This window comes from Entelurus aequoreus, linkage group LG14, assembly GCF_033978785.1.
Source record: "Entelurus aequoreus isolate RoL-2023_Sb linkage group LG14, RoL_Eaeq_v1.1, whole genome shotgun sequence".
Classification (NCBI taxonomy): domain Eukaryota; kingdom Metazoa; phylum Chordata; class Actinopteri; order Syngnathiformes; family Syngnathidae; genus Entelurus; species Entelurus aequoreus.
In genome coordinates, this window is record NC_084744.1 from 38309121 (window position 1) to 38322592 (window position 13472).

Here is a 13472-nt window from a genome sequence, read left to right on the forward strand (position 1 = left end):
CAGCACTGTAACTAACACAAGCAGCTTTAATATAGAAGCTCAAATACTTTATTTATTCACTATTTTGAATGCATTTAAACATTTCATCCGTCGTCACGTCTTTCATTCACAATGATTGTGAATTTTAGGCAAAATTCCAAAAAACGTGCAATTGCCCCTTTAAGTGGCGCTGACTTTAAACTTTGAGGATGAATTGTTGTTACAAAGTTTTGTGTGGTGTTGCTTCTTATTTGTAATTATTCCAAGCTCATTTGCTGTGTATGCAGCAGCAGCTGAACCAAATGTGACAGCGTGATAGGATAAAAAAAAATACCGAAAGCAGTATTATTAGTACAGAATCATCACGGTTCAGAGGGAACGACCCAATTATATACCGGTACTAAACCATACAGGTACTTAGGATACATCCCTAATGAACAGTCCAGTAGTTGATGTGATTACCTTGCAGAGTTGTGGTTAACATGGGGCTGGAAGTTTTTAAAATCTGTGTCCTTGTCTTGAGAGTTGGTAGCTCTGCTAGCATTAGCATCCTTCAGTGGTTTTCCTTTGGTCACAACAGGTGAGTGTTCAGATTAGTCATGCTACTTTATCACTGCTTTTGGAGCGTTAAAGATGACCATACTTTAATTCAACGGACCATTTTTTTTCTTCTTTAATCCAGACGTTAACCACACCTCAGATTTGATATTTGGGGGCGCATTGTTTGTAAACTCTTCCGGTGCTGTCTGACATGTTGCTGTGAACAAGAATGATAGTCTCCTATTACGTCATCATATAAATCTTGCAAGATTACAGCTGCCATATTTTGTAGTAGATCTACAAGCAATTTTGCCTATCATTCACAATCATTATGAGACACAATAACACACATGTCTTTATTTTTTTTAATTAGGATTTTAGAGATGAGAAAAAAAACACTTGGAAGATGTAGCTAATGGGAATCATCGTTGTAGCCTTCAAAACCCTCCAATGTTTTGTATACACACTGTGAGTTTATATATATAATGTATTAACACAGGTTTACAGAGGTGTGGACTCGAGTCACATGACTTGGACTCGAGTCAGACTCGAGTCATGAATTTGATGACTTTAGACTCGACTTGACAAAATGTAAAGAGACTTGCAACTCGACTTAGACTTTAACATCAATGACTTGTGACTTCACTTGGACTTGAGCCTTTTGACTTGACATGACTTGCTACTTTCCCCAAAACCCAAAGCTTAAAAAGTTATTTGGGAGCGCTCCGTATTTTTCATTTCCTTCGTCTGTGTCTATCAGCGTGTTGTTCCTGTCAGCGTGTGTGCTGTCAGTACAACAGCCAATCAAATTAGATCTACGTTGTTTTCATCACACAGCATTCATCCAATCAAATTGCAGGAGAACCAATGAGACGAGTTGTCAAACAAAGCGCTAGTGAGAAAAAATTATGCCGAAGTTGGTTTCGTTCGGGTATAAAAACTACGACTTGGTCAACAAAAAAGGAATTGCCGTATGCAAATCACGCTGTTCGAATATTACAGACGAAGACGCAACAACTTACAACTTCGTTCGACATTTGAAGTTGCACAAAGAAGGGTAAGTTTTGAATTTAAGCTAACGTTTATTGGCTAAGTAACTTAACTTTTATTTGCTGTGTAGTTAAATGAGTGAGGCTGTAAACTCACTCCTAACGTTATAATCATAGATATCTTATAAGTAGACTCAGCATGGAGCGCTACTGCCTACTGGCGCAGACGAGACGCGGGGCTGCCATCTTGGAGTGGTGATCCACTCCACTCAGTGCAATTCATTTGGCAGGAGCAATGAACTGTCAGCGCATTTAATTAATCTTACCTCACTGAATACCACTGATTTCCACGCGCTTTTTTGTCATACGTGTAGCTATGATAACGGACACATGTTTTGGCATGTTTTATTATTCATAGTTTGCTTAACAGTAATATAATATTCTTATACGCTATAAGTGACCAGACGTCCGAGATCAAAACTGGGAATATAATCCCAGTGAAGGGGGGGGAAAACGGTCAGCTATTTTTAAATTGAAGAAACAATATGATTAGGTTATATATACATGCGTATATCCTACATAAACAATGTATGAATACATTAGATATCTATATATCTTATAAACTGTATCTCTGTTGCTGCAACAGCAGAGAGTTTATTCTGTCTTGACACTTTGTATTGATATTTTCTATTACATTCTTCCCTTAAATGATAATGTTTACAGTGATTGTTTTATATGTATTTTTTATGTATGTCGCTTTGGATAAAAGCGTCTGCCAAATACTTAAACATATATAAACACCTTACAGTCTTTATATCAGCTAAAACCACCGATCTGTTTCACTGGATTCAGAATAAAACCAAATTCTGTCTTACCCAACAATGTTAGTATTTGAATATTGTTACTTGAAGACTTATTCCTGGTTACAATTATACTGTTAAGAAAGTATTGTCTTATACTTTGCCAAAAATGAGAATGCATCATAATCAGTGGCGGATGGTGAATTTAGTTTTAGGTGGGGCTGAAAGTTTGTAAACCAAACCCCTGTAGAGGGGTCATCCTCCCCCAGAAGATTTATTTGTGATTTTCACATACAAATATTGAAGATCTTTGCTCCTTCTCAACTCTGTGGTAATATTATTTTCACAAAATACAACCAATAGTACGTTAATGTTAAATCTTACTTGTGAAAAGTAATCCCCCGATTCCTATTTTCAACAGTCCGCTCATTTGAGTAGGAAAACGCTGAACACCAGCCAGGCATCTTTGTTTTCTACCTGTCAACTGTCAGTTTAGGCTGCTCGCCGGCTCCTCATCACCACTTCAAGATGGCGGCCAAATTGCCAATGATGCGTCTACTTATAAGATGTCTATGGTTATAACGTCATTGCAAACACGGCAATCTGTTGCGTCTACTGCAGTTCGCTACCTTATTCATAATTTTTGTCAAGCGATTTTTTTTAAGCAGGGTTGCATGAGGTACCTGTACTTAACGTTATGTTAGTCAATGTATCACACACAGTAACGTAACGTTAGACGGCGGTCAGCAGCACCACGTATTTTAGCCACCTACAAAAAAACAAACATAGTCAAATAAAGGTCAGTTAAAATGTATACTATATTACGAATATGTGTACATACATATTGCATAGGGCCCTGACATCTAAAAAGTACAACTCTGTTCATTGTTATGTTCATGTATTAATGTTTTTCATGTGTACGCACACATCAACACACATACAGTATGAGATAAGGTAAGAACAGGATAGAAACTGCTGTGGAACTAGTTACAATGCAATATGCCATGGAAATACAATGTTAACACTTTTGTACAAATAAGTACAGTTGCACTTGTTTTTTTAAATGTGTTCTGTAAAGGAACAAAAATTACTGTTTAATAGTGCTATTATGAAGTGCAATGTCAGCACTATTTTTGTTCCTGCAATTTCAAATGCACTTGTTATAATAAATAAATACAGCGTTTTAAAAGCATACACAATCTGTGTAAATATATTAGTCTGTGGTTAAAAGGACTTGAAAGGACTCGAAACTCAAAATGCAGGACTTGGGACTTGACTTGAGACTTTCCAGTCTTGACTTTGGACTTGACTCGGGACTTGCCTGTCTTGACTCGGGACTTGACTCGAGACTTGAGGGCAAAGACTTGAGACTTACTTGTGACTTGCAAAGCAATGACTTGGTCCCACCTCTGCAGGTTTATAACAATATGTAATATGTACAATATACACACTGCAAGTATATATATAATGTAGTAACAGACACCTTCATAACAATATGTAATATGTACAATATACACACTGCAAGTATATATATAATGTAGTAACAGACACCTTCATAACAAGATGTAATATGTACAATATTTACCGTAATTTGATCATTTTAATCAATTCCGGGACTGACTTCTTTCGCACATTGATTTCCGTTTCCATAGCAGAGCACATCTGACTTATAGCAACAATGTGTGTCCTACTTCCGTATACAAAACATAAGTGTGTTCAAATCATGGTAGACTTGGTAACAAACAACAAAGACGACTATTTTTGGAGAAATGAGGAATCGCAACCTTATCTGTTTGAGCCTGAATGAATGGAGGATGAACTGCTGCTTCAAAGCACAAAGAAATAGTGAGACGTTGGAGGAGACGGAAGCTGATGAACTGAGGTGAAAGCCACTAGAAGCTGCAAATGTGGAATTTGGAGACAAGCTATTTCGACATAAATGGCGTGCTTACCCCAAATAAACCAGAAAAAACGTCCCCGGCTAGCTGGACCAAGGAGACAATTGTCCATGGAGTGTGTCACACTTCATATCGATCATGATACACGCAGCACGTCATGCGCTTTATTACAACTACTGTCTGGCTAGCTGTGTACAAAACATGACATAATACCTTACAGATACTGTAATTTGATTGTTCATGTTTTTCACCCAGTACAGATTGATGTCTTATCTCATTGTGTTGTGCATTACAAACTCAAATGCGTTTCGTGCTGACTTAAAAGCTCACTTATCTCTTTCCGTAGTTAATACCGAAGCACACCGATGTATTACTACGAAAGAGAAAGAGTTCATCAGTGTTTGCTCTTACAATAACAATTTCGCTACAGCTTGGTTATCATACAGGTTACGGGATGGAAATGACGTATTGGTGACTGTTTTTGAATGCATTTTTAAAGTGATTTAGAGATAGAATAGCTAGCATTGCTGGCTACCTAGAATAAGCCGATTTTTACATGTTAGAATGAAAAAAAAACCTTTGTCTTAATTGTCTCTTATAATGATTGTGAACGATAGGCAAAATTCCCCCAAAAAACTGCAGTTCCCTTTTAAAGCACCTCTACTCTCAAAAGGGAAGCAAACAAGTTAGGAATTGATAATGTATTTTTATCACGTATAATAGTGGGGGAATTTTTGTTCATCAGACCAGAGGAACAATTGCCAGGTTCTGATGTTACACCTGAGGCCTGTTGGCTTACACACTCTGTTTCCCCAATCACTGGCTGATTAATTCATGGAATAATGTGTTACTAATAATGTATCTAAGATCAACAGTGTTCCAGGATTTGTGTTGTTACTTCCATTTTTGAATATATTGATGTACTTTTCAACTATGTTTGGATGTGCCAGGCGGCCCTAATGTATTTTTCCACATACTGTATCACAGACTAACAATGTTACTGTGTTTGGTACAGGCCTAAAGACCATTGTCGGTGCGCTGTTCCAGTCGGTGAAGAAGCTGTCTGATGTGATGATCCTCACTGTCTTCTGCTTGAGCGTCTTTGCCCTCATAGGGTTGCAACTATTCATGGGCCATTTAAAACAAAAGTGTTTGTTCATGCCAATACAAAATAATTCCATCATCAACGACACATCTTCTAATAGTACCTACATTAATGAAACATACAATCATAACCAAGAAGATGCTTTCAACTGGTTGGAGTACTCACTTGATAAGAGTGAGTATTTGACATCTGCTTTTAGGAAAACAAATGTTATGTGGAGTGGTTATTTTCTATATAACATACACGAACGACATTATGCTTGCACTGAAAAACATTCTGCTGCCTAACTCTTAGTTGTCTACTCTAGAAAATCACTATTACCTTCCAGACAAACGTGATCCATTGCTTTGTGGAAACGGCAGTGAGGCTGGGTAAGCTGATACCACATCCAAACAAAAACATTAACAAAGTAAAATAATTATGCTGTGTTTTGGTCCCAAATGTGTGATATACAATGTCTCTGATGCAGGCGTTGTCCAGAAGGATTTAGCTGCATCAAAGTGGGAAATAATCCAGATTACGGTTACACCAGCTTTGACTCATTTGGATGGGCCTTCCTTTCTCTGTTTAGACTAATGACACAGGATTATTGGGAAAATCTCTACCAGCAGGTAAGCGGGATTATCATAAAGTTTCCCAAACTCTTTATTATTTATTTGTATGTCCTTTTGGAATTTAACACTTAACATAACAAATATGTGAGATATAATGTAGTCCTTAGTCAGACTTGTAAATGTAAAATACAGGAACTACAAAAACATGACCTTGCAACTAAATCCCAGCACACATATATGAAACTACAATGATAACAAATACTTTTAGATAAAAATTGATGCAGCCCTGAAGTGATTTCAGCCAAAACTTAACATTCAGTTTAAAGGATCTTATATCCAAAATAAACTTGATTTGTGTTGATAATGTATTCCAAAGCTTATTACAGTGAAGGCCGACTGTTAAATGTAGAGCTTCATTGCTTAACCCCTAACATTCAGGTTCATCAAACTGCTGTATTTGTTCAGTCTGTTTGCCTAAAAAAAACCGCTGAGAGTGGCCTCTGTCAAAAAGCCTTCTCGCGTTACAATGAAAAAAACAAAACTAATGCAATTGGAGGGGGTTGTTCAAATAAAGCTGTAAATGATGTGCAGGTGTGTCTTGGTGTGAATAAACATAGACAAGTTAAGGCGTGACACAGACAAATATTCAACTTTATAATCTCTGAAAAGGTATTTTCTAATATTTTGGTTACCTAATTTGGAAAAATTCTACAAACTCTCTCAGAATTGTTAGACTCTACCCAGCAAACACAATACATTGATACAACGTTGATTATACATGTTTTTTAAAACTGACCTCTAAACAACATTGCATAATAGTTAGTTGGAAAATGACCACATTTCAATGGTCAAATTAACGTCACAACCTGACAGTGAATACATTTTGTCAAAAAGCATGTTGTTTCAATGTTGTTTTTGTGTTGAAAATATTGGTTGAGAAATGACAAAAATTAAATGGTCAAATCAACGTCAGAACCCCACATTGATTAAACATTATCAAAAAGCATGTTGTTTCAACGGTAGGTTTGAGTTGCTCAACGTTAGGAGCTAATTCAGCAAGTTATCAATGTTGTTTTATTGGCTTGTGCCTGCTGGGTACCCACATTATTTTATTGAACAGTCAGAGGTTGTATTTTCTGGAAGATTTGACAAGCATTTATTAAAACAGGTCACAGGTAAATGTTGCAGTGTTCACCATGTTCTGTGCCTCTATTGTCGAGGCAAGGTGGTTGGTGCCTGCCCTAATCCCAGAACCCGCTGGTTCCAGCAGTGAGGGATGCTGTCAAGCTGAAGGAGTCCTATCGGGTCCTTTTGGCACACAGGATTCCGGAGGCAGCGGACAGGTACTGACAGGCCAAGCGGTGTGCGGGTTTGGCAATTGCAGAGGCAAAAACTCAGACATGGGAGTAGTTTGGAGAGGCCATGGAGAACGACTTTCGGACGGCTTCGAAGTGATTCTGGACCACCATCTTAGGACGGGGAAACAGTGCACTGTCAACACCGTGTATAGTGTTGATGTCGACTGTGGATATTGTGGATCGGTGGAAGGAATACTTCAAATACCTCCTCAATCCCACCTACACATCTTCCAATGAGGAAGCTGTGCCTGGGCTCTCCTATTTCTGGGGCTGAATTAGCTGAGGTAGCTAAGAAGGTCCTTGGTGGCAGGCCCCAACATTGCTGAACATGGTATAATTCTATGAGTGTTGGGTGTCAGCAGCACAGGCGTGCATTTGCTCTTTAATAATGTACCCAGGGCTCTGTATACGCGCCGGCTGGTTTTAAAGATAATGTCATTGTACGTCTAAAGTATATCTAAATAAACATAATAGGAGGTGTTATGCCACCAAGTCAGCTATTGCTGCTTTTTTCAGGCTTCTGATTGTACAAAATGTGAATGACAGTAGGTCTATGCGTTTGTGTGTAGACATAGACAGTTTTGAAACTACCTGTTTCTTCTGGATGGAGATCGTTTTAACCCCAAATATGTGTTTTTGAAACTCTCTGTGTTCGTGTGGACATGGCCTAAAAAAACACAGCTGGAGGCAGTGTTACGAACAGTGGAGGAGGGGCAGAGAGGTGGTAAACCTTTCCCTGATCGTGATAACAAACGTGTGCACCAGTTCCTGAGAGAGCTCCAAGACGAAGAGGTGTACTCGAGAATTTCACCAATGAAGCCCAGGCTCCTGACGTTTGGAGAATTGCAAGCGGAGATGCGGAACCTGGCTAAAGAAAATAAAACATTCTATACACCTGTAAAGGCAAAAAAAGTGCACACACAGGTACAGGTTGCAGTTGATGACAATGGAGGTGTGAAAATAAAGCCAAATTATCAGAGCTCATGGATGTTAATAAATTAGCCTTGAATCAAGACTTGCGGCTTCGACTCATGTTATTCCAAGGTAGAATGCAGCCACCCTTCCGGAATGTAACCCAGAGTTTGAGTGTTGTTTGCTACAGATGTGGGAAGTCTGGACATACTGCCAGATTTTGCAGAGAGATTTTCCCTAACCCATATCAAGCATTGGCTCACCAAACTACCCTTACAGGCTTGGAAGAGAACGCTCAGCACTCAATGCAGCCATTAAGAGCAACGTCAACACCCCGCACATCAGCGTGACAACAATGTTGAAGTGGACACACCCTTTGTTGGACTCACACTGTTTTGATGGAGGCGGAGAATACTCAACTGGAGCAAGATTAGTGTTTGGTGGGGCCTGTTATGTATGCTGGAAAAGGGATATGCATTCCGGGCATACAAACGTACATGAGTTGGAGTTGAAATTCAAGATCAAAGGTGGCCCAAAAAGGGAAACGTATATTGCCCTGTTGGAAAATGAATTTGATCCCAAAGCTCCCCTAAGCTTGTGGTTTCAAAAGTCCTTGCTGATGTTAGAAGCGGCTATGCTCCTATTAGGGTTATGAACTTGTAACAGCAGGCTATTGTGATTTAAACCAAACACTCATCTAGCCAATGCCGTTCTGGTGGACAATGCGGTGGAGTTTAGAGACCACCAGGAGGGTAAATGTGTCGAAGAAGGAGCTATGAGCCCTGTGCAGGTTGTGGCAGATTGCAGTGTGGACTTGAGTGCAACTGCAGTTCAAAGTGACCACCAGAGTGTCGCTCTCAAAGAGTTGATTGAGAACAATAGAATAAAAGTGTGTTTTCCCAACATCCTCTGGACAATGGCCACACAAACACAATGCAGCATGTTATCCCTTTGGTTGATTCCAAGCAATTTTGGCTCCCATATTGCAAGACCCCTTGGCTAAGCAGGGTACTTCTCCACATCATCATCAATGTGCGGCCGTAGCCGAGAGACCTTGCACAACCCTCCGCCAGCAGTCGGGGTCACCCTTGGCAGAGCCCAGCTCTGAAACAAGGATCCCAATGTCCCGTGCGATTACTTCGGGATATGTGAGGCGACCCCTGGTAGATTGTTTCCAAAGGAGGAGCTGACATATCAGCTCCTTCTTGGCATAGAAACAGTGACCTGCAAACTGTGCGCGACGTTGTTTCAGACAGGTGCTTGCTCGAGGTAGCTTGCCGTATATTTGGTCCAAGGTGGGATGGGACGGGACTGCCACGGCAAGCCTTGAAACCTTCGAAGTAGGTTTGTTTAGCAACCGTCAAGGCGTTTGTGAAGGCGCGCATTGAGTGTCCAGGTCTCGGAGCCTCCAAACTTGACCTTACATCAGGGTACTCGCAAGTAGAAGTGACTGAGACAAACACAAAACACCCCCTATGGACCTGTTTGAAACTAACATAATGCCATTTGGTTTGAAAAATGCACCAACATTTCAGAGGCTCATGACTTGGTGTTCAGTGGAACTAAACTCCACTTACCTACTAATCTGTCTGGATGACTTGATTGTTTTCAAAGACATTTGAGGAGCACTTGAAGAGGCTGCAATAGGTGTTTGATCGATTGCGAGAACATGGCCTCAAGCTCAAGCCATCCGAATGCCAGCTGATAAGGGAGGAAGAGCAGTACTTAGGTCATGTGGTGTCTGCAAACGGTATCAGGACTGACCCAAAGAAGATTAGCAAAGTCAAAGATTGGAAGAGGCCCACAAATCGGAAAGATGCGCTACACTTTTAATGTCTTTAATGGTCTTTTAATGTCTTTGATGTCCTGATCATGATCCGTTGCCTGGATCATGTTTTATTTTAGTTTGACTCATTTAGTTCTGTTTAGCACCCCTGGGTTTGTGTTTTAGTTGCCATGGGGGCTGATTATTTTCACCTGCCTCTGATAAGTGTTCGGGACTTTCACCTGCTCCCGGGCACTAATCAGAGAGCTATTTATTCCTGCTTTTCGCCACACTCAGTCTGGCTGTCTTGTTTGCTTCATGCAACAGTTACGTTGTTTACCTTTTTTATTCCTGTTTTAAGCTCGCCATAGCTTACGCACTATCTGCACGCTTCCCTGCATTTTGGTGTATTCCTGACTGATTCATGGACAATAAAGCAGCTGCACGCTGCCTGCGGAGTTCCGTCTGCATCTTGGGAAAATTATCCGTGCATTAACATGCAACACCATCGTGACAGAAGGCAGCCAGCCAGCCCGCAGCGAACATGGAGGAGTTTGACGAAGGTATGTGGATGGTACTTGAATCGATGGAAACGGAGACGCTCCGCTATTCTTCCGAGGAGAACAAGATCCTGATGTGGAATCCCAGAGGTTCACTGGTCCCCATTGACTCCGTTTGGCCCGGGGACATCGTCGCACCGCCACACTGGACGCGTCAGCATAGGTGGAAGCCATCCAAGAAGGCTTTGACTCGCTGCCAGAACGCGCCGATCCCTCAAACTCCTCCTTTGGATCAATGCACGCCGCAAACAGCACTGTCTTCCTTGCCAAAGATGTTTGGTAATCCCATTAATCATTTCGCCAAACATTTCACAGACTCGGCTGATAGCCAAATGGATGCGCGCGCTGATGACGTCACTCTGCCGGTACATGGTAATGATGTCAGACAGCTATCATTTTTTTTCAAAACCATTCTGTCAGCCACCCGCTAAGGACATTTTGTTAACTATTGCTGATTACCAGAACATTATACTAAAGACAAGATCACCAGGTCAGTCCACGCCGTCCAGGACTCTGGTTCCGCCTACACCTAATGAATCTAGCTCTGCCCACTTCACTGGTTTTTTCCCTCCTTGTCTCCTCAACAATCCCCTATTGGGAGTTTAAATGGACTTTATGGACAATCGAGCAAGGAGGAAAATTCTGCCCACCTCCCAACCTCACCCCTCCCACCTTTGGCGTATGTTCCTACTATCGCAGGTAGTGTCTGGAATCCGCTTCTTGAGGAGGGGGGCTAGGGCTGGTAGCTCTGCAACAGGGGAGGCACAGCTGCATCCAGCCAGGCTGTTACCTCCTGTTCAGCCCCCGCCGCCTGTCCTGTTTCCTTCACCTGCTCCACAGCAACCCCAGCAGCCTCGTTAGACCAGCACCACCAGTTCTTTGTCATGCCAAGCTGAAACCTCCAGAAAGGCTGCCTCTTCCGAAGAGGCCTTCGTCGCCAAGGCTATGTCCAGCCAGGCCACGTCCCGCCAGGCCACCTCCGCCAAGGTCACGGCTAGCCTTGTCGCCATTGGCTCTCCCGTCAACACCAGCATTTACTGTGGCTCTCGCGCCAACACCACCGTCTCCAGTGGCTCTGCAGCCTACTCGCCCTCCAGTGCTGCAGACTGCGTGACTTCGTCGACCTCTAGTGCCTGCTCTACGTCGACCTCCAGTGCCTGCTTTTCGTCGACCTCCTGTGCCTGCTCTACGGCAACCTCATGTGCCTGCTCTAAGGCGACCTCCTGTGCCTGCTCTACGGCAACCTCATGTGCCTGCTCTAAGGCGACCTCCTGTGCTTGCTCCACGACGACCGCATGTGCCTGCTCTAAGGCGACCTCCTGTGCTTGCTCCACGACGACCGCCTCTGCCTGCTGCTCAAGCTCCAGAAACATCTCCAGCCCAGCCGACTGCTGCTCACGCTCCGGACATGCCTTCAGCCCAGCCGCCTGCTCCTCTGGCTCCTCTCATAATGATGTCATTGTCATCAGCTCATCCCACAGCGTCGCCATCTTCCTTGTGTCTGGCGGGCCGCCAGCTTTGCCTCCGCAACCGCTAGATGGACTGCCACACAAGCGGCCATCAGGCGCCCACACATGGCTCCCTCAGTGGCCAATTCAAGAACGCCCTTTGCGCCAACAGCAGCAACGCCCAGGACTTGGGCTCCGGACACGCCTCCAGCCCAGCAGCCTGCTCCTCTGGCTCCTCTCGCGACGACGTCATTGTTTTCAGCGGCTCATCCCACAGCGCCGTCATCTTCCTCGTCTCCTACGGGCCGTCCCACGCCGCTGCCTTCTTCTTCGTCTCCGGCGGGCCGTCCCACGGCTCCGTCATCGTTGCCTCTGTGACCGCTAGCTGGACTGCCGCACAAGCGGCCATCAGGCGCCCATACGTGGTTCCCTCAGTGGCCAATTCATGGATACCCTTTGTGCCAAAAGCAGCGACACTCAGGACTTGGGCGTAGGACTCATCGTTTCTTGAGTTTCTGGCGCCACTCGCATTCCGTGGTCGCCAGCCTCGCCTGCTGCAGCGGCGTTCGACTCGCCGCCACCACTTGACTTATGCCGGGGACACATGGCCTGGCGACCCACCACCAAGTCCTCCCTCCGCCGTGCTGTGACTTTTGAACTTGTTCATTGTTTTTTCTGGGGACATCTGGAATCTGTCCTTAAGGAGGGGTTTTGTCATGATCAGTTACCTGGATCATGTTTTATTTTAGTTCGACTTTCTTAGCTCTGTTTTCAGCACCCTTGAGTTTGTGTTTTAGTTGCCATGGGGGCTGATTATTTTCACCTGCCTCTGATTAGTGTTCGGCACGCTCACCTGCTCCCGGGCACTAATCAGAGAGCTATTTATTCCTGCTTTTTGCCACACTCAGTCTGGCTGTCTTGTTTGCTTCACAACAGTTACGTTTAGCTTTTTGATTTTGGTTCTGAGCTTGCCATAAATTCCATGCTACCGGCACGCTTTCCTGCATTTTGGTGTATTCCTGACTGATTTATGGACAATAAAGCCTCGTTTTACCTGCACACTGCCTTCGGAGTTCCGTCTGCATCCTGGTAAATCGATCTGTGCATTAACATGCGACCCCGTCGTGACACATTTGTGATTAAGGGCTAAATAAACTATACAGTACAGTAAGTTACATTAGAAAAGATCATCTTTCAGTTAAATTTGAGTGTATTATTATGTTAAGCTGCAGCGATGCCCTCCACACGGCAGTAACATTTCTAACTTCACTAGCTGCAGTGGTGCTCCTGCTGCCTCTCCAAACTGACCTTCATCTATTGTAAGATTTGTTTTCTCGCTCTGATTTTACACACCAGGAGAAGACCAGCTGATTTGATTAGCTAATGACGTACCACCATGTGACTCACATTCCGACATGTTACCATAGCAACAACGCTGCAAACATTACTAGCTGTTTTGACAGTGTACTGTTTGCAATAGATTTGAGACTCTTAGGACCCACGGAAACTCTGTATCACTTGTTGCTTGCTTGTTTGTAGTAGAGGGACATGAGGCTAACTATTT

The 13472-nt window shown here is 43.0% G+C and overlaps 1 protein-coding gene across 2 annotated transcripts in view; it reads left to right on the plus strand.

Annotated features, from left to right (window-relative positions):
• The window catches only part of scn1laa (sodium channel, voltage-gated, type I-like, alpha), a 176159-nt gene that overhangs the window by 87357 nt on the left and 75330 nt on the right, over positions 1-13472 (plus strand). For both annotated transcript variants that reach the window (XM_062069823.1, XM_062069822.1), the window contains 3 exons: positions 5222-5485; positions 5619-5682; positions 5781-5922. In XM_062069823.1, the coding sequence (XP_061925807.1) occupies positions 5222-5485; positions 5619-5682; positions 5781-5922 (470 nt within the window). The remainder of the gene's footprint in view (positions 1-5221; positions 5486-5618; positions 5683-5780; positions 5923-13472) is intronic.